Raw genomic sequence first — 27,833 nt, 5'->3', positions numbered from 1 at the left:
AATTCAATTAAAATAATTCTATCATAATGGACCTTTAGAAGATGACAGTATAAAAGGAAGGAGATTCGTAAATGGAAAAGTAACAAACTATAATATCTATAATATATATTGTCCAACTATGAGTCATGGATAAAAATAAGTTATGTAAAAGTGAACTTAAGATATTTCTTTTCTCAAGATGCGTTTATTCAATTTATTATTCAATCAATATTTAAAATTATAGTAGAAACGTAACGAATATATTAATAATTCATATTAATATATAAAAATATATTAATGTTAGAATATAATTGGGCTATTGATATCTTTGGAAGAAGCTTATGGCTAGCAGTATGCATCTATGTCTAAATACGACGAGCATGCTTGTAACTTGTATTAGGAAAAAACTTTAAGTATTCATTTTAATAAACTACATTTTTAACAACCTTCCGATGAGTTCAAATTAACTCTATACGTAAAGTATAAAATTATAATTTTGCATATTATTGTAGTTGATACTACCGTTATTGCAAGAAGGAAGATATATTTAAATTTTAGTACATATTCATCTCGAAAATATTTTAGTTTCGAGTTTGAAAATATAGAATAAATGTAGAAAGTGTGCCAAATAGCGCAACAAACTATTTTTCTGCGAAACTATTTTGGCATACGTATTACAATAATAGATCGAAATACATTTTATAAAGGACGAAAACTGTAATATAAAACTGATATGAACAGTAAATTTTTCGATATGGATATGAATGGACAGCAGTTATGTGTTAATCAAAAGCTGGAATTGCTTTATTATGTTAGAGAGAATAAAATATATAACTTTATCATCATCATTTCAACCATAGCACGCTGACATAGATGATGATGACACTGCTAGGCATAGGCTACACCCATAGACTATCAATAGGGCCGGTACTCGTAAGCTGCATCCAACGTTTTCTGACGATCTTCACTAGGTCGTGTGGGCTTTGCAAAGTATGACTTGTCGACAGACGTTTTGCTGTGCTTACCGTCCCGTGGTCTCAACTCAAAAACTTAATCCCAGCGACCGTCTATTCTGTGTCTATATTCGTTAATTTTGTTTGTCTTAGGATCTCCTTATTTTTGAGTCGATCGCATAAATAATAATAATATATAACTAACAGGATCAAAAATATTTCAGTTTTTTTTTCATTGATTTATATTCCCTTTTAATCATAAACCTATTAATTATTATTGATTTTTGTGTTTGCCCACTTTCGAAATTATATCTTATTCTCCATTTTGTTATATTAAAATGTTGTTCCATCGTTTACCTCTGGATTTCACAAAATACTGAATTAAAAATATCTGCTTTATGGGTCCCAACGCGAAGCTGTGTTAGTGAAAGATGGACAGTCTCGCGTAGTAAGCTATATGTATTCACGAATAGCAAGAATATTATCACAAGAAACTACGAACTTATGTAATATTCGAAAGTTTTGATTGTTATAAATATTATTTTCAGACCAGTTTAACATAAAATGTTGTTCCTGTTTTGAAAAAACAAAGAACGCTCTGTTCATTTCGACTTTTAATGATATTAAAAAAAAATCTGACATTAATTCGTTTTAAATTTGGAATTTCAAAGTAATATTTTTCTCTTGATAGAAAAAGGTGCTCCTAGGCAATCAACGACTACAAGCAAATTCAATTCTGTAACAGAAGCATCAATCCCGATGTCGGATTAACTCGATGGAAAAGCTCAGTCCTACAATACAATGGATGTGCGCCTATGATCATATATATTTACTTTCCTTCTCGCCTTTCTATAATAAACAAAATCTTATTTTTTCAAGACGTACCTTTATCCTTATTTACCTATTTTATTGTGTTTAATATAACTATTTGTATTTTATCTATTACATTCGAGTAATAAACAGGAAAAATCCTCAGTATTTACTTTCCGCTTATATAAAGTGATGGTATATTATTATATATACATTTTTATCAAGTACATTATGGGTAGCGCACACAATTATACAAAGATAAAACATGTTTCGTTTTTTTCTGTTTGTGTCCTATATATATAGTACTAAAAGCATTTTTATATAAATTAGTAGTATAGGATATTTGTTATTTTGTAGTGTTATAATATGAAGAAAGCCTCTGAAGTGATCTAAATGTAATATTTAACATAGAGTATAATGTTTTTATTTAACTGAATAAATACAGAAAAATCCTACTTTGTTCCAACATGAAAAGAACAAATATTACATAAGATGAATTAATATATAGTTATAGTTACAGAAATAGATACAGAGATATACAGTTATACATCATGTTCTGTCAATAATGGGTAAAAAAAAGTTAAAACGTGATAATTCTTTTTTAATTCGGATCACTACATATTAAATATAATTATAGTTTACTGTCGGCCCCTGCATAAATTTTACTGGTAAGAGTTAATGATTAGTCGCGCTCTTATAAAAAATGTAACATATTTCAGAGTGATCACTTCTCATAAAGTGATTGAAAATAGGTGTTATTTTTTAAAGGTTTAGCTAACGGATGAATTTACATTTAAAATTAATTGCCTTTTTTATAATTGTTTTGGATATATCTACGTGAAGGTATACAAATATTAAATGTATATGTCTTAACAAAAAGTAAGACGTTCCATATGAAGCAATTGTTTTATCCAACCGACTGAACAACTGAGATTGAGGTCAGACAATTCATCCCTAGTGGAGAGGGTGCGTCGGCGACGGGCTGTCGCGCCAAGCTGGCGCCCGTGACGTCACAGCCCCAATCGATGCCAACACAGATGATCCTGCCTTTGGCAACGATCCTCAAGATGCGCAATTTATTAAGTAAACTAATCAATACTTTGTATACCATGACATAGTTTTAGAATATTCTCGGAGCATATAAACTACATATCTGAACACTGCCTTGTAATGTGATATAAAAGACTATATTAAACCTTTTCTTACCTAATCAATCCTTGTATTCGTATTCTTCATTGCATAAAAAAGGTTGCATACATCTTTATTTGAAAATAATCATTGCAATTGATCCAAATATTGTAACACTATCATCATCATATCAGCTAATAGACGTCAACTGCAAGGCATAGGCCTCACAAAAGATCGCTGCGATGACCGGTCTTGAGATGTCCGACCATGACTATGTCGTCAATCTACTCAGTGGGTGCTAGCCACGCTGCGTTCATTGCCACTAGTTAACTATTAAAATATAACCAATAAAAGTTACATTTATTTATGTGTGTATTTTCTTAATCTTTATTTAGTCAAAAAGGTTACACAAATACTATGTCATCATCATAGATCTATGACCATCAAAAAGATTATGTTCTATATATTGGTGAAAAATACATTTCTTTTTGAGTAAGTACATCTTAATCAACAATTCGCTTTCTATGAAAGTATGAATTCCGAAATGCTGTCACGTTTACCCACATCACATAGAAAACTTTAAGTTATATAATGCTCATCCTCTATAATGTTGAATTATACATGTTAAAACATCTCGCATTGTACAAAATGAACAAACGAAAATGCATTGAGTTGCTGTATTGCATTATAAAATGTATATTCAATTTAACAAAGGCGTAGTTAGACGAAGTACACGCCTTAATTTCACTACATGAATTACTTATATGTACTGAAGGTATATGTTAGTAATTTCATAACAGGGATATGATGTGCTGCGTGCCACAGGCTTCGAAGTTAGAGGCCTTGTATAACTCGTATAAGATAACTTTCAATCTCGAACACGGAACGCTAAAATGTAATAAAAACTTTCTGTGGAACAAGATCCTGGCTCATATTTACTATGTAAAATATATAAAGCTGTGCACGAAAGTAATATATAATAATTCTAAAATTAACGACTCATTTGCTCAAATATAAATACATAAAATATGCCAATAAAAAAGTATTTCGGGATGATCACTTCATACACCCTCTCCGCACCCTCCTAGCGTCGTTCTCCAATCTTTGGGACGTGACCTCTACCTACCACTTTGTTTATTGATTTAATATCTTTATAATACTTACAAATACCTTTTCTTTATTTCGTATACTTTAAGATATATATAAATTATTATTATAATGGTTTTGTTTGTTTCATTAGATAAGATGACTAGGATTTTATTGGTAACAGGTATTTAATTTACTCCGACATTTGGTATGGGTCAAGAATCATGCTGTTTTTAATATTTTCCATGCAAATTTTCAATGTTTTTCACTTTAGAATATTTCTTGATAATATGAATATCAATTAGCTGTGTTCGAGCCGTTCTGGCGGAATGCATTTAGCCACACATGGGCCATTATATAAATATATGTAACATTTTGAAAGAAAAATTTATCACCTTCGAAATATCACTGGTTTATTTTGTAACTGTTTTTAACCTGACTATACTGTTTCATTTGTGTACATGTTTACTTAGGTACAAAATAATAATAATTAGTTATTATTATGTATAATATAAAGCGCTTTCGTGTTCAATGTTTATTAATGTTAATTAGCTAACACAAGTGGAATATTCGTAGCACGGAATCGAATCTTATTTGGCTATAACTGCTTATTGCACACACGGAATTTTCAATCGTGTTAAATGAATGGTATAGTTAAACAGAATAATAATGCAAAAATAATTTTATTGGAACGAATCTTTCAAACGGTAGTAATATTCTCTTTTTCCCTAATATTAACTCCTATATACAGTTAAACAGAATAATAACGCATAAATTATTTTTTGAAACCTTTTTGTCAAATAGAATAGTACTAAAGTAATATAAAAGATTATAAAATTAAATTGTTGTTACGTAACAAAAAAAATGTGTTATAAAAAGTGTAAAAATTCTCAGTTCACTCTGAATATTATGGAGAAACATCTTTCTAAAATTAAATCCCAGTAAATGTGGGTTCGCTCTTACTGACCTCACTCATCTACCCGACGTTGATGAGATCTGACAATGATTGAAGATAAATATTTATAAATGTAGAAGGGGTTGGTTTCTACTATCATAGAACAGGTCTTATGGATCTAACATTTACTATGATACAAAATCTAAAAGCTAAATCTCCTGCATCGTTACCATCTTTATCTCACCCACAGGATGTCCATTGCTGGACATAAGACATCCTTATAGACTTCCAATTGGAGGCTGGAAGCGGCCTACATTGAGTGTCTTCATTCGACCTCAACAAGACCTGAATGTTCAGCGCTACGTTTATCGGTCTGTGGACATTTTAGAACCTTAGAGCATCTGCGACCATATTTTCTGCATGCTATGTGACCTAACACCAAATGCAACTTCAATTTGCCAATAAACTACGCTTTATCAGCTACTTTCAAAAGTTTACGGGTCTGGTATAAAGGTAATAATTTAAAAACTTTTACTGTTAAAATAACATTTACCATATTCATTTGTTCGCGGTGTTTTAAACATAAGGTGAAAAAATTATTACAAGGCATTAGTTATTTTTTTAAATTATCTTATGAGGAAAGTAATAATCTAAGTCAATAATAATTTAATTTCAAGAGAAATTTTAAATTTGCTTATTAAAACCCACAATCACTTATTTTCTTATTTAATAGTAGAAGAGGACCAAACGGATCAATAGAAAATTTTCTAGCGAAATATGTTCTATTATATTCTTTTATCGTTTACATAAAGATAAAAAAGAACAATTTTCACTATACGTAAATATATATAGTGAAAATTTTTTAACTAACCGTATGATATAAAAACTCCAGCTTCCAGCATTTAACACTTTCAAGATGAATAAAATGTGCGACATGAGTCAGAAACACAACGCGTTCTGTGATTTATAGCATACAGTCGCACTGAATCTTAAAAAGCTTAATAAACAAAGGTAATAACTCAAGCCAAAGAGTGACTCGGTTGCGAGGCACCGAGTTATATGAGTATTGTTCGAAAACTAATTTACATTGTGTTCATAATTACTGTATTTTTGCAGTAAATATACTTTTCAGTACTTTTACCATTAAATCAACATATTATCATTTTAGCCGTACGTCTTTCACAGCTGGACTTAGGCATCCGCCATAGATTTACAAAAGAAGCGGCCTTCATTCTTAATCATCTCATATAATTAAATTTTTAAATGTACTGTCTTCTTTTTACAAATTTTATTTTTATCACCTACCATGAGGTAATTAACTGCCTAAATATGACAGACCAACTAAGAACAAACGGTTTTTAATTTAATACATACTTGACGATATAACATTTTAATTTTTCTGGGCACAGAACTTGCTGAAAACGATTCTTGCTTGATAATATTTGGATAAGATTCAAAGCTTGGATTTTATATCCCAGTACTTCGTAATTGAATAGAAATGTACACATTTTCACTCTTATCAGAAATTCTAAATTTAGAGTTAAAACTTTGAGGCAAGGAATCGTGATAAATTTTGCTTCTGAAAGAAGATATGCTGTTTATAGCTTTTCAGTTGAAAATGTCAAAAGCAAACCGGTACGACCATTAATTTAGGGTTCTGGAGTCCCGCGGCGGTAGCTGCCAAAAACTGTAATCGGAGTAGGTGTGCTGTTATAAATCACAATCTTGCGCACCTTACAATACCAGACATAGTCCCTATTTTATCACAAATAGTTTTTGAAAAATTTGACTTTGTACAAAACTGTAACAAAAACGTATGTATCATAACATGATTAAAAAAAAGTTCAAAGCTTTCGTTAAGCATTTTATTGTATTAAAGATTATACAGGAGACATGATTTTCAGGTAAGAGATAAATATTTTGTTACATGAAAAGATTGTAAAAGAAGAAGTTTGAAGAGTAACTATCAAGTTTCTTGCCTGGTTCCAGAACCTAGTTGAAAGAATAATATAAAAAAAATTAAATCCCAATTAAGTGATTACTACCCAAACACGAGATTTCTCATTATCAATGACAAGCCAAATAAATGGTGTAGCAGGTAGACACTAACAGAAAATTAATTTAAAAATGCTAGTTACTTATTTTTAAGATTATTATTGTTTTTACATAAGGTGGACTAATATATTTTATGTTCCTACTAATATTCTTTCTACTACCACGATTACGACTCTTAAATTACCTGTTTTTTTTCCACTTATTGAAAAATATAGCTTTTTATCAAACTTTCTTCTTTCATGTCTGCCTTATCACCCAATTTCCGCTTGACGTCTCTTTTACATGATTTAAATAAAAGAATGATAGATGTAAATAAAAATCAAATTCTAATTATTTCTGTTATTGTATAAAATTATAAAGTTTATTTGTAATGTTCACTGAATAAGTTATTGGTTTATTAGTATTAATCAGTTATACTTTGCATGTTATTATTTTACGACATCTTTAAATGACTAGCTCAGGGTAAAACCATGGTTCACGAGCTAGACGTGGTTTTAATCTATTTTTACCTTCTCAACAAATTATAGAAAAATATTCTAGATTTTGAATTTCAAAATATTAAAATGAATATTATAATTACAGTATATACATACATACGTTTTGTTTAATGTCTTGTTAGTAAAAATCAAATCTCTAAGTACATTGAATTTTTATCGTGTCATTGTGCGTATGTCAGCAAGATTACGTTTCAAAAATATAACTCTATAAATAGATTTATAATTTGTTTTTCTTATATTTGACGGTTCACAAGCTAACTTGTCCTCGCAAAACATGTCCATTATAAATTATATTGGATATGTAATTAATATTGGCATGTTAACATATTTAAATTTGCAACGTTTGCAAATCGTGTTAACAAATGTTTATGTTATACTTGATAAAATAAATACTAACTTCACTTTAACATATACGTATCAAAGTACCGTTATTTCGTGATCGAGAGCGGATTACTACAGGCTTTCTCTCTCGACAGATGACGCTCAACGTTTCTTCAGATGATAACTCGATCGATAGTAATAAAATACTTTTGAGAGATATTACTTGCAATTTTTTCTCAAACTTCGTGAGCAACAATTTCATCAAAAGTCTTATTAGCGCCGAAGGAGTGTTGTTTTTAGTTTTATACTTAAAACACGATTCAAAAGCAAAACTGTTTTTGATATGTTAATAAATATGTGCTATTAGCGTATTAAACAGATTGATTGTCTATGGGTGTAAAAGCTTTAAGAATTGGATGTTTAGTTCATTTATCTTGAAGAAAGCTTTATTTTCTTTGTTCTTTTGCACTTTCATACCTATTTCAAATCGAATCAATGTGATAACTCTAAAATCGGCTACTTTATTTATTTTTTCTATTGGAATGCGACAGGCCATCAACTTCTCAAAGTACAAAATCTGTGGAACAGATATAAAACAATAATTATTTTTAACACGTAGTAATCAGAACTTTGGAAACGCTTTTTCTTAGTATATTATTATTACTTTATGTATAAACTTTGAAACCTCTTTTGTTTATAATATAATTGCGCTACCAAATTTCTACAGACTACTTCTAGATTAAAAATGTAGAAACATCAATTTGCTTTTTTTATATTTATCCAGTCTTGAAAATTACATTCCTCAATGTTATTTATTAATCCATATATGACTATAATATTATATCACAGGGGAAACATCTGTTTACTTTCTTTATTAGTTTTCCCTTTTCATGGGTTGTATGCTTATACGTGTGTAAATAAATCTCGCGATAAAACATTTATTGTTTGCTGAACCAATATAGTATATTGAGACATTTTCTACGCAATTAAACCATATTCATATTACTCGTAGCACAAATAAAAGTAATGGTAAGGTAAATAACGGATTTTCATAATTGTATTATGAAACCGCTATCAAAATTCACTTCGACCGTAGGATATCCAGATCTGGACATCAGTCTTCTCCATAGATTTACAATTGGCCAAGACTGGTTGGATGCTCCAGCGTCTTCGGATGACGTTAACAAGAATTTCTGTCCACCTTGTGGGACTTCCTAAGCTGCGTTTGGTTTTTAAACTTAAGATTTTTTAAATACGAATGACTTATATAACAGTCAAATGCTTCCTTTTAGATAACGTTGTTTTTGTTTATATAAAGAATATAATTTTTATTTCGCCATATCATATACGTTTGTTAATAATTTCATATAATTCACTTATATTATTATTACGAGTATAATAGTATCTCCGTATGCTGAAGTTTTACGAGTATTTATCAAGTGAAGCAGATTGAAGTTTAAGAACTAATTTTCTGCAAGTCCATCAGATCAACTAGTTTGAAATGTTAATTTGTTTTAGCTCTTAGTTAATTTCGACTGTTTCGCTGCTTAAAGTTGAACGTATTTTAATCAAATGTTTATAAAGTCATATAATATATTTAGATTATCTATAGTTCATTGGCGCTAGAATGCAGTGTGTCAATATTGTCCGACGACCCAACCACGCCCTATATAAAATCAAATCATTGCACGTCACCGCTGTGTTAGGAAGTCTGACAAGCTAGTCATTGTTTCACTAGATTTTAAAATTATGAACAATCTGATGACGGTATTTGATGTCTCTTTGCATTTTTAACGCAAGCGGACTATAATTATTTGTGTTAGTAGTTTTCATTCAACATAATTAAAATTACTTTAAAATAAGTACTAATGTATAGTTTAGTTGGTATTATATACCGGGATAAGGTATTAAAACTTTTCATTTAAAAACTGCACTCAAAACTTCACTACTGAAGTTCTTAATTACACTTCCGCATGTTAAAGAACCTCTCTAAGTAATATGTCTAGAACTAATAAATCAATGTTCTTTTCCGCAAGCTCTGCTACCATGTGATAAAGATGTTACACCCTTTTCACGACTCATAACGCATTAAAAAAGAACTACCGTGTCAATATCAACATCACTTCAGCCGTAAGACCATCTCAGCTTGACATAGCCCTCTTGCTTAGAATAGCAATAAGACTGCATGGTTCCGATCTGCATTTTGCGTCTTTCCTCTAACTTAACAAGGTCATCTGTCCAACTGGTGAACATCCTACACCGCGCTTGCTAGTACGTGGGCTTATAGTATCGAAGTTTATTTGTTCAGTGCACAATATGGCACTTTAAATTTGAAATCCGCTTACCGTCCATTACTTTCGTTCATCTACAGATCTCTTAAAGACTTGATCTTAAAAATCTCTTGAAATACGTGCTTAGCCCTCTCCATGGCATGTTGAGAGACAATGAACTTACCAATGAGGCGCGAAGTGACCCTGATTTCCCATCTGGTTCCGCTAACGCAAATCTAAGCAACGTCAGGTTTTGAGCCTTTCGCTTATTTACACATCATTTCAGCGTAAACTAAAATTTGCGCCTCGTAAGTCTTTGTTTCTTTTGTATTGTTACAATCCCTCCATAATAAGTATCTAAAATAAAATCTTATTTAGGGACTATGAATGCCTAGTTACTGATATAATGTTTTATTTTCAGCTAGAATAAATAAAGTTAAGTAGCCTTTATTTATTTTTTTATTTTTCGTTCCCCAATCCTTAGTCATTGACAGGGACTTTTGTTCCAAATAATTTTCAGTATATTTTTTAGCGTTCTCTTCTATCATCCTTTACAGGGTCTTTTACTGTATCTTTTTTCATTCTTTACACATCCTTTACAATCCTCTCACACATTGCCTTTATTCCTTCGCCGCGTTCTTTTAGTATCACAGGTAAAGTTAATTAATCACAACGATTGAAGTATGATTGACAACTACTGCTTTTTTTGTGTTAAATAAAATTAACGAATTTATTATAATACACTTTACTCAACAATCATTAGGATATATTACACATGTGCATTAAAAAATAAAAAAATGGCTATTGCTTTAAACCTTTTTATTAAAAAATTGTTAAAAATTCTGTAATCATTTTCAATTTAAAAATTCAGGGTTTGTAGAATTGTAAGTGATTATAACGAAATATACATTATCCTATTTTGTAATCAAAAATGATACATGGGGAGGTTGCAGGTTTAATTTCCTCTCTCTTAATAAATTTACTCCAAGATCTGCACACATACAAAGGGATTAATTTAATGGGGTTTCAATTTATTTCTCGTTCACCTTTACGATCAACGGTTTGTAAACTGTATATACATTTCCCTTATTATATTCTAGAAGTTTTTGATCCCAAACCATATTTAGCTACAGAAGCCCGTAAAGAGTTTCAAAGCCATTACCTGTTACTCGTGTATCAAATATTTTGTGAAATGTTTTGAATTTGCATGGTTTCTTGTTTTGCATTAACTGTTTACGTTAATTCGTGTATTTTACTTTATTAAAAGGTTTCTATTTTTATTCATAGATTATTATTATTTTATGAATATGTTTATGTTTTTTTTTCGCCGGGAATTATGAATAATTATGAAATTGTACAGATTCATCAATCCAACCTTCATCTTGGTCCTGATCGTTCGAAATAACATGATTTTATAAAAAATAACGTAATTAAGTAAAAGAAGAAAGACTGTTATAGAATTCTGTATAATTGATAAGCTTAGAAAGTAAGATAGAAGGTAAGGAAGAAAAAATTTGGCCATAGAATGTATCACATTACAGTTGCTACGATGTGTAAAATACGGTTATGTGAGGCGAAAATATTGTTATTAATCATTAGACGAAGCTGCCGGCCCCGAAGATGATGAATGAGTAAAAATTCGCGCATACTTACCTTGCCCTGTATGTGATAGCATAAAAGGATTAAAAAAGCATTTAATAATGATTACCGTAACATTTTCATTCATTAAGAATTGCATCAGTGTAATTATAAATGATGTAAGCGATTATTTCATAAAAAATATATACTTTATTTAAATTACGGTAAAATTTACTTATCCAATATTACTATTTAACTATAAATATTGCACTTACAAGTACTAGGTTCTTCTTGGGTAAATAATTCCAGAGAATCTTTTAGGCGGGCCATCCTACCTTCAATTGACTAGATGCTCTGACTATTATCAATGAGAATTGATGTAATAGGAGGAGGAAAAGTCTTTTCACAAATAGAAATACCTATAACAAAATATCTGTGTATTGTACTTTTTGTATCTGGCTGGTTTTGATATCATTCAATAAATTAAAAAAATCTGTCGCGATTTTTTTTACAAAATACAAAGGAATTTTTTTTTTCAACCTGCCAAAAAATTTTATATTTATTTACTACGTTTATTTTGTAGCCCAAAATGTTAAACATGTGAGTCATGTATATATCAGGATTGATATACTCTTTTTCTATGGTGATGAAAATTATAAAGTCCAATCAAATAACTAAAGCATTGTGAAATGCGAACTGGGGTATTTCCGCTTTCAATAAACATGTTTACAGTTGGTTTTAATGGAAGTAGCTCTTTATCTATGTAAATGTTTCATTATTCATATAAAATGTGGTAAAATATTTTGTTTTTATGTTTGAGCGTTGTGAAATTTCTGGCAAGCTTAATAAGCTTCTCGTATTTAAATATCATAAACATTGAAAGGTTGTATACGGGAAAATTGGTGCAGGTGTAATAGCTTTAATAAGAGCTGAATGTATAGCTTATTCCTTATCTATTAATCATGTTATACCTTATCCAAAAATCGATAAACAAAAAAAGTAATAAATAACCTAGTGTAGATATAGTAAGAAAAAGCGCTTTCAAAATTTAAATTAATACATATTAAAGTAATGCAAAGTTCATAATGCTATAAGTTATTGGCCTATACTATTTCAATAAAATTTTAGAGTAGTCACTTTATGTAAAATTGCATTTTTAAAATTGAAATCATTAGTAACTTTAAGTTATAAAAAATACCGACTGTTATGAAAGGAACCACCGGTCTATAATATTTTAGAGTTTTAGATAATACCTATTATCCCTGATTCTCTTGTAATGTACATCTAAAATTCGGAAAAGTAAAAGGCTCAATTGTTCACGTAACGAGACCATTATTTTTGTTAGTCATTTTCAATTGGAGCGGTACGTGAGTCAGTAGTATTCAAAAGGCCGATGTCACCAATTAGCCCGTCGACATTGAAATGAATTTAATTTGGGAGAATCCGAGTTGTCGGTGTAGACTATTTTGTAAATTATTGCTTCGAAATGAGACCTCGGTAAACGCCTACTTTATTATCTTCTCCAGGATATATTTGTAATATTATTAGAGAAGAATTATATATGCTAACAAATACAATTTTAAAATACGTTATGTACATAAAATAGAATCAATGGAATTATAACACAGAAAAAAATAACCAGTCAAATTGCATTCCGTAGGGAACAAAAATAATTTTGCTTTTAGTTACTAACAGCAAAATAACTACAAACGTACGCTAAATGTTTAATTAATATATACAAATTTTATTATTTATATCTGTTGTATTAGCTCCCGCCGAAATAGTCATTATTTTCTAATAATAAATATTTTGAGACTCTTGAAGGAAATTTCATATTCAAACCTGAAGTTAAGTGTTTTACCACGCGGTCTATTGCATTGAACTTTACCAACTACGACCAGTTTGTACAGGTTATCTGTAACACAAGACCAAAATAGGTAACAATTCTTAAAATATTCTTATGTACTGTTATAAAAGTTAACCCTTAATAATAATAGCCAAAGCAAACCATATTTTTTTTTTCTAAAAACCTTTGTACGATTTCTGTTCATATAAGAAACCTTTGCTTGCTATACACATTTCCCAAAATAAGATGTAGTTTTACATGTAAAACAATATGTTAAGCATAAACATAGCAAATGTGATAAAATTTGCACCATTATGTTAAATCAAGATTTACGACTTCATTAACTGTTTTATTGCTGTAAAAAATAAAGTTGCGGGTACATGTTGCGGGGAAATATGTTTATTTAATACACATTAGCAAGATTTTAGCCTGCTTGTTAAGCAATTTCGGAGATTATTGCTATTTAATAACACAACAAAGGTTTCTTTTAACAAAAATTCGTATTATATAATATTATAATATTAATGCTTTAAAATTATGTGCATCGCCTCCCTTTCTTCTGCCCTTCCAGACATATGTAAGTACGTCTAGAAGAGCGGAAGAAAGCTAGTTCTCATTAGTGTTTACTATTGCTACGTCGTTGAAAGAAATGTTATATATATATATATATATATATATATATATATATATATATATATATATATAATTTTTTAAATAGATATGTACAAATACCATATACAATTATTCATAATATTGTCTACTCAAGATCATTCTCATGCATATAAATGATTACTTTTGAAGTCGTGCCAATGCCGTAAAAGATCAATTTGAATAGGAACCAAATTCACACTGGGGTACCCAATATTCAAGATCCAATAAAAGCGCATATCAAGCTTAAACGAGGAATTTTTGAGGTCACTTTCACAATACTCATTATACAATAGTAGAACAATTCATTCCCAATATTTACGATTAATTAAAAATCCCTTCAAATCACTATTTATAACACCGTATTGTAACACCGTACATAGTTGCCCACAAAAGATTTACAATTTTTATTAAGCCTAGAGAAAGGTACTCAAGTTTATTTACATAACTTCATTATTTTAAGCTTATCTTATGTACATCGTTATTTTTTTACACTTATTCTTAATATTCTTATGCATCTCGACTAGATTACAATATATAAGCACAAATGTTACATAGAAGAGCTGTTACTATAAAAACGTCAAGACCTCTTAAAATGTTTAACTAAGTTGCCCAGTCGCCTTAAGCTAACCAACGCAGTAAATTTCCACAGACAAATAGCATTTTGTCAATGAAAAAAAAAATACTTGAGCGCTAGTTGATAGAAATAAGCGCTATTATAATATCTAAACGGCCGCTGACAAAAGAAACCTCTTATCATTATTAAAATGTCTCTAGTAGTCTAGGGGATTTTAATTCTGGTAATATTTAATAGCATGCCTTCAACGCAAAGGAATGCTAGAATAGTACATGAATGCATGTGAATTACAGTTCGTTTTAAATATTTGATTACACTTTTTCCACACACTGTTCATTCTTTACACATTCACATTCGTAAATGAACTGTTTAATGAAAAGAGGTCAGGGACAACTAAAATATTCATAGAAGCGCCAACAGTACTGCTCTACCGAAAGGACAATTTAGAGTAAAATATGTGACTAAAATTTAATTAAACTTCTCAGCAAACTTTCGTCTTTTATTTAATGTTTAGAATAAATGTGGCATAGGTCATTGTGACATTTAACATTTAAATAATTAAGGGAATGATTTTTCAAAAGATTTTGTTGTTTATGTCTTAATGCTACGAAAGAAATTATACTGTCACCACTAATAGATCTGTTGCTGATCTGATCTAAGGAAAAAATAATCAAACATAATACATATCAATAAATAACAATGAATATGCTTATAATAAATAAGAATTACTTACAAAAATGATTGATTCGATTTTAATAACGTGATTGTATTTTAATTGTACAACTTTGGGGTACAAGGTATTTTTTGTTTGTCAGTATCTTAACACGCGTGTTTTAAGATTTAATTGGCGTCAGAAGTTTGACAGCTAGGTATATATATTTAAATTTACGAAAGAAAAATCTTGTTAGATTATTTTTCAAGTAATAATTTACTTTCCCTTCATTTAGAACCTTCCGTACATATAAACAACAAAAAAAAAACAATATCTACATTGTTAGAGCAGTTCACGTTTTGTTGAGAAAGACATTTGTGCCTATTTAGATTACATATACATGTTATTACTTTTTTAGGCATTAAAGGTAAAGAAATCAAATTATTTATGTACATTTTACATATTAGATAAATATGTCAATGACTCTTACTAATTACACAAATTATTTATTAATCATTTCGACCAGAGATTTGTAAGAATTTAGACTATCAAATGATTTATATTTCAAAGATTTGTTTTTAATATTATTTCTGTGATGTTCCCAAATAATAGATTAATATATATTTTAATAATAGTAAACAATTTTGTTTTATTCACAAGCAAGTTGTGTATATTACAACTATACTTATGTACACAATACAGTTGTAAAATACACGGATTAATAATTACAATAAGGTGCTAAGAGTTGATCTTTAGGTTAAATAGGTTATTGCCACAGGGGCTTGAACCACCCGACTGAACCATTCTCAAGTTCCGTAACATCGTATTCCTATGAAACATCGCAAAGTTTTGTAATATGCGACAAACAATATAACAGAATATGTGACAATGCTAAATTGCATCTCGCTCGAGTCTAGTTTTACTCTCTCTTAAACTAACAGTAAAAAAAACTGTTCGTTATTTTTATAAAATAAAATATACAAATTTCGGACAATATTCTATTAATTATATTTTATTTTGAAAATAAAAATGACAACTATTCTATAATCTAATGCAAAATTTAAACTTAGATGTCATCTCGTTATTACTGTGCTGTGTAAAAATGTAGTTATTTTAATATTTTTATATACTAGTCAGCCCGGCAAAAGCTTAAAAAAACTATTAATCTCTACCACAAAACAATATCTTTATATTGAAATCATTCTAGATTCAAGTTATATGCAGACATTCAAGAAATACATAATGTAGAAATCTTATGTTACTAGTCAAATGTAAGTTATTAAGACGTTCATACACCATGTTAAACCATATTTTCAAAAAAATTCCAGTGCTAAAAACTTTTGTTAATTTTATTAGCCAAATATATCTTATATGTAATATGTTTAAATAACATAATATTTAAAACTTTAAAAATGTTTTGCTTTCAACCATTTACTTATATGAGTATTTTATTTGTTCCCTAAACTTAATTTTTTTATTGCTTATTATATTCTGACGCAGAAATAAAAAAAATAAATTGTTTTGAATTTAATCATGGTTAAAAAAAACTAATTAAATTAAAAATGCGAACTCGCTGCGTATTTCATGATATCCTCATAAATGATATACACATAATACATATTTTTATTTAATTTTTCACAGGGGTAATCTCATCATCATTATCATTTCAGCCGTAGGGCGTATCTTCTCTCTACAATAAACATGTAATCGAATTTTTATTTCCCTTTTTCAGGATTTAACTTTAGAACTACTGTACCGATTTCATTCATCGTTTTTTTCATTTCCTAATACTAGTGTTTGCGGGCACACATTTGAGATGTCGATAAATAAATCGTAAGGCCAGGGGTAGTATTTGAGGCCTAACACTTGACAGAACTTCTTTTCACATTAATTATTGTTACTGTCGTCTCTGCCCCAGTTTGGAAAGTTATTGACATTATTTTTTTCGCATCATAACACATTAATAACAATGCTACGTCCATCATAAAGCTTTACAATAAATATTACGTTTTTATTGAAAACAATTTTTTATTGTTTATTAAGTTTCAGTCGCTTGATTATTCATAAAACAGAAAAAACGTTTATTGGATTAGGTAATTTAAAAAAAATATTACATATAATTTGTATTCTTATTGCTTTGAGCATTAAATTATTATATAGAAAACTCATAAAACAGAAATAAAAAAAAATCCACTAGATAATTGGCTATTGAATTTGTTTTAAAATTTGCGTTAGTACAAAAAGAAATAATTTTAAACATGAAAACGTCGGAAGTACGATACTGATGTTATTTTTAACGATCCATAATCTGTTTAATAAAACTGCCCATGAACATTTTAAAACGTTTGAAATAGCAAAAGAGAAATTTCCCTTTGTACCCGTTAGCAATTAACCACTGAACAAAAAATTTAGATAATCTTCACTTTCGTCATGTCATGCGATTTTTTGTTTTATATTGTACTGAATTTAATTATAAATAAATATAATATTAATTACAATCAAATTCTAATTAAAATCAATAAAAAATTCTGTAAATAATTTACGCCTGTGTTAACGAACCCATTTTTCTATATCAGACGTAAAATATATCTAAAATACATATATAAAGAATACTTCAATAATTTTCTCATACAACTTTTATAATGGTGAAACATTCTTGGCAAGATACGCGTAATTATTATAAAATACTTTTACAGTAAAGTTGTCGCAGTAATTGAGTGGTTTCACTCTTGTCCATATATCAATTGAGTTATGTTTAATTTTTACATGAAAATAATTTTTGTTCAGTATATAATTAATAAGTAAATTGAGTAGAACAAAATTTATAATAGTGATGATAATTCATAACATCCATTATATTTAAAACATTTTTTTTAACATAGCATGTTTTTTAGGTTTTAGCTCCGGCACGCCTAATTATTTTAGGAACAATACAGCAAATTAAAAGAAAATCTAACACAATACAATGACAGTCATGTAAACATATGTCCTAAGGAATCGAGATAATTTTAATAGTAAAAAGGTAATGTTTAAAGCATATATTCTTAACTTAGTGCCTGAGGATAAAAATCTACTACCAATATGTGTTAACAGTGATAATTTACACTACTGAAACGTGAGATTTTACCTCTGAGCCTCAGATATGCTCGAGTTTTCTCTACAAAAACGAATGAGCGAAGAAGAAATCCGTAGATGAACGATATTAAATAGAACCCAGCCGATTAGCAAGTTAAAATCGCAGTATGCAGGCGCCATAGTGCGCAGAACAGATGGCCGCTGGTGCCCTAAGGTCAATGTAATAAGGTAATGGAGACCATGGGCAATGTAAGATGTTTGAGGCATATGTCCAGCATGTGGACTTCATACGACTGACGTGATCATGGCGTGATTGAAAAGTCCCTTTCAAATGGTATCATCGGCCCACAAGAATTATTGTGTTAGTTCGAAGGATACCTAAACATAGTAAACACAAAGAACAACCAGTTTAATCTAGTTTATAGTTAAGGGCTCTGTTCATAAATTTTACATAAACTTTAAGGCAAAACGGAGCACAAATCTGAATAAAACGTGATAAATATGTATGTATAATATATTACAACGATTTAAGAATCCACTTCAAAAAATATAGTAAAGAGAGAACCCGCCGATGCTGTCTTACATATTGAATGAAAGGCAAGTGACCTTAATAAAAAAAATAGCAGTAAGACCTAAGCCTTAGAAAACATCCCAAAGCACGTAGGCTGCAGTCATTTACCATAAGGAGTACTTGCCGCTTGCCGTTTCAAAAACGACATCAATCAAAATAATCAAATCTAATTATTGAGTTTTAGACACTGTTCTTTTGACATATAGATTATTTAAAATTATTACCTTTTCACCAAAAGTTAGTTCGGTTCTTTATTTATTTATTCACCCATTTTTACAATCTTTCTAAAGTTTATCTTAATGCCTCTGGGCGTTCTTTGCCATTTCTTTCATTCCATTGTATTCGTTACAACTTTTTATAAGAGTGAACGTATCCGTATATAAAGACATAATCAAGATAAGAAATTATTTCAAAAACAGGGTGTATGGGTCCATTTTTATTTACAAATTAAATAATTTTCTGCTATTCTCTTTTAAGATATCAAAGAACTAACTACTTGACAACACTATTATTCATATGTTCATTATAGAAAAAAAACTAAAGATTATAATGATTTTGCAAATACTTGTTTACATGGAATACACCACAATTACCAATTATGAGTTTTGTTTTCCAAGAGATCTAAATAAAATGATCTCAATCAAATTTATATAATTCATCATTGTCGTCATTATTCCATCCTTCATTCAACTCCTTCCAAAAACCTTAGCTAATTATTTAAACTTTTATTGGTTATAAATTGTTTTAAAGTTTTATAAGTGTATAACATAAAACTAATTTAAACTATAGTTCACAATTTAAAGTATTATTAAAATCTGTATCTTCTTGTCAATGCATAAAAACTAAATAAATGTTGTTTATCTGCGTTTAATAAATGTCTCTTGATAATATATGTATATTTAATGTTGGTTTTTAAGAATGTAGGTTATTTCAGCTCTATAAACACGGCGTACATTTTCCTTGCCAGTCCCTGCCCGGCGGGCATGTGACCTCAAGCCAAATTCAGTCTGCATGTTCAGCAAAGAGTTAAAAAGCCATTTAACAAATATTAACAAGATTACGAATTTATACGAATATGTCCTATGTGGATTACTTAAAAAGCTGTGCTTAAAATAAACAACTTGAATAAATATGCTAAAGTTTCAATATCCTTATTTACTTCTTGGCCAGAATTAAATTTAACGTTAAAAATGTCCTGTACAATAATTAAAAACTTTTTATTGGACCAAAATAGTATTTTTCTTTTACTTTACATTTCATCATAATCCATTATTCCATCAATAGGTCATCCACTATCGGACTTAGGCCTCTCCCATAGATTTCCTATAAGACTAGTTGGAAAAGGCCTGCATCGCCTTGTAGGTGGACTTCCTACGCTGTGCTTGTCAGTCCACGGTCAGCAATCCAGATCCTCAAGGCACCAGCGGCCATCTGTTTTGCATTGTGGCCTGCCCACTGGCACTTTAACTTGACAATCCGGTGAACAAAGTCAGTTTCACTTTCGTTTGTCTACGGATTTCCGCGTTTCTAATCCGATATCTTGTAAAAATCCTGGATTCATCTGTCTCTGTCCATAGCTTGTTGTAGGACTGTGAGCTAGCTAATGAGGCCAGAATTAAAAGTAGGGACTACTAGAGTACCATAGCGTATTAAATAAGCCGTAGTTTTTTAAAAAAAAGATCTTGAAAGAAATTCTTAACATTACAATGATAATCAATTGTAAAGACTGTGGTTTGTAAATAAAAACAATAATTTTCCGTTTAATATTCTTGACTTACATCTAAATAAGCAGAATTCAATTTAGATAAAAATGCTTCAAATGAGTACTTATATACAGAAAGAAATAAAAAGATTTTAACTCTTTTGAGAAAATTAAAAGGGCTCAAAAAATTGCAAATATTAACTAATTCGTAACGATCTGTTTCCTCTGCTACTGCTTTCTTCTTGTGTATTCGTAATGTTTTTTTTTTTTACCGTTCTGTAAACAAAGTTGAATGGCATTTGAGTCCATTACGCAGCACTCATGCGACAAACGTCATCAATTAGCCCGACGCTATTGAAATGAATTTAATTTGAGACTATCCAACGGCAATACGACCATTCCATAAATTAATGTCAGGAACGAGCACACAATACTTGCGTAGTGCTGAAAATTTTATCAGTGTATTTTCAACAATTAGTAAATAGAGCCCATCTCAATAATGTCTTTATATCATATTTATTAATTTAAATTATATTTCATAAATATAATAGTAAAACCCGAAAGAGATAAAATGAATGAAGTTTCGGAAAATTATTTATTGATTTCTATAATTGGAAAAAATATTTCTTTATATGTTAAACTCTTTTATGATATAAAATAATATTAAACATATTATTTTATATCACAAAAAAGTAATAATAATAAAATTTTTCTTTTTTCAAGACATTCCAAATACCGTATTACACAAAGCTTAATTTCGTCTTTTAGTTTGAAATGTGGCATATGGTAAGCGAAAACATGGTCAGCGCTATAAATTTGTGTTCAACATTAAGTTATCAGAATACCTCGCGCTATCGATCATAAACATTGGAAGGATTTAAACATCTACAATCTTTAACAAGACTAAAAGAGTTGAAGCCTGTCTACATATATGTAATGCAAAACATCAAATACGTAAATAGAGAGTTAGCCGCTTCTACACAGATTCTTATAGCTCCGCGGGCCAATTCTACTGCCACCCGCGTACTAGGACTTAAGACCAATTTCGGTCTAGCGAACTACATCAAGGCCCTATCAAAAATAATCTTTAATTTCTGTAGTCGCCGTTTTCGATATCGTTAGGTAAGACTATTTATGTTTGTACTATGAATTTGAAACATTATTATTATTGTGATATTATAAAACAAACTTATTAATTTTATGTATTAAATATAGTATATAAAATGGGAGTCGCTTTATTTCTGTTTAGAACACAGGTACTTAATTATTATAAATATAGTACACAAAATGGGAGTCCTTATTCACGCACGTTTTATCTTAATTTAGAATAAAGAGGCTACTTGCAGTACATAAACACATTACATACTGATCCTAGCAAAGAAAGGGACCTATTTGTTACCGTGGTTACCTAGCTAAAATTTATTAGTGGTAGATAGACACGTCCATTTTGCTTGGTCATTCATTGTTGGAAACAAACATTTTTGTGTGAGAATTGTGTTAAATACTTGGAAATAAATCTTACTTTGAAATTACCTTAAAATAAACACAGTAGACGTTTCGTAAATTTGAGAGCGAAACGTTTTTATTAAGTACTTGATCTGTTTATTTGAACTTCCATCTATTCTTAGACCAGAGATATATTAATGATGAGTACGAAATTCTGTCAAGATAAAACTAATTTATATATTTACAAAAGCCTACAATCTTGATAAGTATAATTTTAAATAGTATTTATAATTAAGGCATAATATAACTAGCATTAATTAAAAGCATTTAGACTTCACTATTCAAAGAATTATCTGTGTTTATTGTAAAGAATCTTAGATTTATTCAGGTGAATGACAAATACTTTAACATTCGAACATAATCTAAAAGTGTTCACTGAAACAGATTGTCCAATTTTCTTCAGTGTAGCACCGACTAGAGCAATTTATTTATTTCAGAGTTTCTTTTTTATCATACGAAATATACAGGGTAGTTGAGTATAGGTTGAAAAGCTTTAAATAGGTGAAAACCTTTTTCAAAAATCAATTGTTTTCGGGTATATTAAATAACGTTACGTTAATGTAGTAAAAAAATCATTTTCGTTATATGTCTGTGTAGATTATTTATTATAGAAGTAACTGGCCTGTTGCATTCCAAATCACGCAGTACATCTGAGTACATTATCTATTCGTTTTAAATGAAAACTGTTACCTTATTAAATTACCAAAATTAATAATACACTAACTTTTTATCTCTAACCTTTTTATGACTTACTGCCCTTGTCTTCACATGTCCCAAGGTGAAGCGGTCATTGTCCCGGGGCTTGGCACCCTACCCTTATAACCACTCCCTCAATCCCATACGCAAACTAGTTAGTAAACTTCCTTAATGCCTTAGGTCGTATATTTTTTTTATGATTTAACGTGTATCCGTGTTGTCAACCAGTTTTGTACAAAACTATTGGTTATAAGTGTAAAAGCTTTTTACAATGAAGCTTTCACACCTATTTCTTTCCACTCCGAAATATGTTACATTATTATTTTTTTTCAATCGGAATGCGAGATACCCATAATTTCTGGCAGACAGAAGACAAGGAAGTAGATAGTAAGGAATAATTAATCTTAATATGTAGTAATCCGAATTTGCTTTATCTTACTATATCGTTGTAACGTTACATATCATTTCGGAAACCATTTCTGGTAAGCTATACATACATTCAAAAAGTTTTTACCTCTATAACCAATCACCTATATAACTACCAGATTGAATTTCTATAACGAAAATTAAAACAAAACTTAGACGACTGCTCAGAAAAAGATACAGCGATCATCGCCAATGTTTGGTGCCGTATGTGGGGCACATTGATAAGGTCATTTCGAGGCGTTTTGAGTAATCACCAAAGTTGAGATCAAGGGAATTGAGACACGTAAGCATTACTGGCCGCCTTTTCGGTGAAGTTTGTAATGTAACGACCCGATCTGTGACCCTATGTATAGTTGTACAGTTGAATTGTACAGTTTTGAATAGATTTAATTTAGGTGCCTACGCCGTTCTGCCTCCCCGCATTCCGTTATAATGTAAATGCTTAAGAGCAAACTGCCTGAATTCTTGACCGAAAATATCTTTTTCGTGAAGGCATAAGAAATTAACACTATCGTAAATCTATTACTTTATGCATCAATATAATTATCTGAAAAAAGGCATTATACTTTTTCTGATCACTGTCTGTTGAAAATGTTTTATTAAGAGTTGTCTTACTATTTTACGATATAATAATTAGTCAATTATTACAAATGATTGATAATTATAGGCTTATCTATAGTGCCTTTTCGTTATTATTCAATGATATATAGCATAGAAAGACAGCTTCTTTTCTTCTTGCATTGCTGATAAAATAGACTTTGTGTAGTTCTATCATCAGCCTAAATCACCCGCAGATGCAATTAAATGTAAGTAAACAGTGTTGAACGTTATAAATACAGGAAGTCCTTCAAACTCCTATATTTATTTTTAATGAGTTAATGAAAAAAAATCGTTTAATGATTACTATTTTTGATAGGTAAAGACTATTTGCGCGGTGGTTTATTTAACTTTCAAGGTAACTAAGCTCTAAAACTATCTCGGAAGCCTTTAAATAGCAAGAGCTCGTTACATAACAAATTTCGCCAAAGTGGGTGGTTCATCAAGCCGTTAAGTCATTTAGACAAGCTGTCTATGGAGAGACCAAGTACTAGGGCCCTCAAAACAGGACATCGGTTTGGCCAGTCACTTGATACGTGTTTAGCATTCGGATTCGAAGATGCCCGAAAGTGACGAATTACTACCACGGTTGCTATCATTGGATTTTACAAAAGTTTCTATGGCTACTTTTTACTATTTATGAAGAAAAGGTTGCGTAGAGGAAGCCTGCGATACATATGAGATTAATTATTACACAATAAAATAATGTTAACACACACTATCGATTACAAGCGATTGCTATCAAAAGTTAATTGGCATAGCGATATGAACATTACAAATGGGGGACGGGTAAGAGTAATGAATAATTTTTAATTTACTATTTCACCTACAAAGCTATTCAATAATTAACCAAATTACATCTTACAGATTTTTGTATGTAATATTAAGTCTGATTAACGTTATCTTACATACAAAAATCTATAATAAAAATATTGGATAATTATCGAGTAAACATGTATCTAAGTATATATTAATAAAATTCAAATGTCATAGTTAGGTATATACATATATATATGTATATATATATTATAATCAATCTAAATTGCCACGAACTGTTAAATAAATCGCCGCATAATGTTGTGTGACTATATTAAAAAGCACAATCATGTAAGAAAGAATACAGGCCGGCAACTACTTTTTATTTCGCCGGTTAACCAGACGCCATGACGGACTACGATTTGTTGTACGTTGCGAGTACATTTTTGGTTTCAAGAATATTGTTTTTTTTTTAATAATTAATTCTTTTCACAATTGCTATTTAGTACCATTTTTATTTAAAAATTAGTGTAGTAGTGATTTCGTTGCAGCTCTTGTATGCCCTTGGTAGACCGCCGACATAGTTAAGATCAGAAGAAGGGGTCATCGTGACGATTTTTGGGCCTATGACTTGCAGTAGGCGTCTATCAGATGATGTGTAGATGATGATGACGATGATTAAATCTGCACTTAGAGTGGAATCCGTCGCTCACTAACAGTATATTAGTATCTATGTATATATTGCGATATAATTTAAAGTAAATGTTTAGCACTCCTTAATATATTACTTTTGACATTTGTTTTATGTTAATATTCAGTTAAGTATCTAAACCTATTTAGTACCATAGATGATAGGTACAAAATTAAGAAACAGCTTTATTAATAGCAAGTTTAATATTAAAAATACGAGAGATCATAATTATAACATTGATAAATTCAATGAGATTATATCGGGACGGAACCAACTTATTTTAATTCTTTTCTACTTAGAAAGCATTACGTACAGCAGCTTAAGATTTTTACATCATAAAATAACAAGAAAATTAGAATTTGAACAGAAAGTAGAATGTTTGTAACGAAGAAATCGAAATCAGTCATAAAAAGTTGGTACTTTACTTAATTTTTGGGTCCGTTATCGTGACTTGTATTTGTACAATAAAAGGTATCATAAAAAAAAATTTTTTTTGGAATGTACTCCATGTCAGCACTCGGAAGGATCAACACTAGAGCATATATTAACAGCCAATTTTATTGGCGTGAAGTACATCGAAAATATTCCAATGACACATCATATCTAAACTCATTATAATAAAAATTGTAATGAAATAAAAAAAAAAATTCGTTAGCAAGTTATAATGACAATATAATAAAATCAATACAATACACAATTATAGAAATCAAAAGAATTGGTGCAAGTTTAGTTATGATATTATACGATAGTTGTAGTAATAGATATAGATCGGTTACAAAAAGAATTTGCGTTAGAAAGATCAGTTCAAATCGTAGACTAATATAAGTACATTAAGTATTATGTTTAAGTAAAGCATCTCCAATTTCAAACACAGATATAATTTGAATAGGTATCACAACTTTTTTATTTGTAAAATTATGATTTCTATTATTTATTTATTTTAATTTTCGTACGTAAATGATAGTGTCGAATTCATCGTCTAATATTCGCATATTGTTTTACGCTTTACACAGTCCACAAATACACAATACAACATTCAAAATAATTTAAAAAAAATTCTTACAATCGTCCAAAAAACTCTTTTGTGTAACTCAAGTTAAACGATTTTTTATTATTACATAAAATCAGGTGAAATTTAAACTGTAAAAACATTATTATACGTTCCTAAAGACCTATATTGCAAATATCTGTAACAGCTTTATAAATTATTAACGATTCTCTCACCGTATTAAGAAAAAAATTAAAATTAAAAAAAACGTAGTTATCTATTGTCATGAAAAACATCAATATTCTACTAAATATGATGTTTGCGTAATTTACTCTATATTTTGTATTTTATTAGTGCGTAACTGGTCAGTTGAATGAACCATAATTGACATACGGACTGACCTTCCAATTAAAAGTATGACCAATGCATCACAGGATTTTTTTTTATTTAACAGAGTCAAGCCGTGTAATGTAGAAACGCTTCTTAATAGCAATTGATAAAGAAAACGCTTACAAAGTTTGAAAATATTTTTAAACATAACGCTAGAATTATGTATGTTCTGTATGTAAATAAATTTGTAGTCAAATTATATAATTATTACACTCTGTTGAGTGTAGCTATTTGGAATTTTTTAAATTGTATCAATAACTGGTTTATTACGCTCCTCATAATAATCTATAAGGTTTATCTCTTTGAACTTGACAAATGCGTCGTAATTCGACTATAAAATAATAATACACATGTTTGTTATATTAGACTGATTAAAATAAGACTAGAATGTTATATCGTATGTCCGTAAGTACATTTAAATAATAAGAATTATTATATATTCGAAATAAATAACGCTTTTCCTGTAATTTTATGTTATAAATTACCTGAAAAAGCTAGACTGCAAAGTATCACAACCGTTGCCCACCGCATCTCGTCTGATTTGCACGATTTTTTACACATCAGTAGCCGTCATTAATCCACAACTTGACGTCCCAAACTAGAGTAACTTAGCTGAAACCGCGTCGGCGTTTGGAAAATTCAGGAAAGTTTTCCGAGCTCCTAAGAGGGAGCGATGCTGGAAGCGGCTCGCGAGACTAGATACGAATGTGAAACTGAACAGTCCATCCGGTGTGACTACAGCCCGACCTTTGACACGCATGCGCGCGATGTTGACCCCAGTTTCAAACTAAATTACAGTTAGTTATGATTTTAATGGTGACAGATAATGAATTCCTACATGGTTAGGTAACCTTCGAATATGGTTTGTAGTGTAGTCTAAAGACTTTAATTTTGCCTGTTTTTAAAAAGTTGATAGCGATTTATTAAGATGCCAAAACTTACTTTTTCTTTTTTCGTATTGAAGAGGGAATCTTCTTTATACATACATACTTTACCTTCTGGGATAAGACAAGATTATGTGAGATTCCCACCCACTAAGTCACCCTCACCGGTGGACTCAACGTGGGTAGGACTCCTTCTATGTATATATATATAGCTAAAGTTGCCGAAAGTCGCTGGATGCGGGCAGCGCAAGTCTGG

At 30.0% G+C, this 27,833-nt stretch overlaps 1 protein-coding gene across 1 annotated transcript in view; it reads right to left on the bottom strand.

The window, feature by feature from the left end:
• The window catches only part of LOC137932938 (limbic system-associated membrane protein-like), a 49,509-nt gene extending 22,174 nt beyond the window's left edge, over positions 1-27,335 (bottom strand). The window contains exon 1 of the mRNA XM_068776628.1: positions 27,179-27,335. Coding sequence (XP_068632729.1) covers positions 27,179-27,254 — 76 coding nt within the window. The 5' untranslated portion in view covers positions 27,255-27,335. The remainder of the gene's footprint in view (positions 1-27,178) is intronic.
• Positions 27,336-27,833: the final 498 nt, after the last annotated feature.

The sequence above is a fragment of the Battus philenor genome, unplaced genomic scaffold (assembly GCF_028537555.1).
Source record: "Battus philenor isolate CCGP_79_NKW_IND1 unplaced genomic scaffold, ilBatPhil1.0.hap1 SCAF_12, whole genome shotgun sequence".
Taxonomy (NCBI): domain Eukaryota; kingdom Metazoa; phylum Arthropoda; class Insecta; order Lepidoptera; family Papilionidae; genus Battus; species Battus philenor.
Note: the sequence above shows the minus strand (reverse complement) of the source record. Positions and strands in the feature narration are given on the sequence as shown.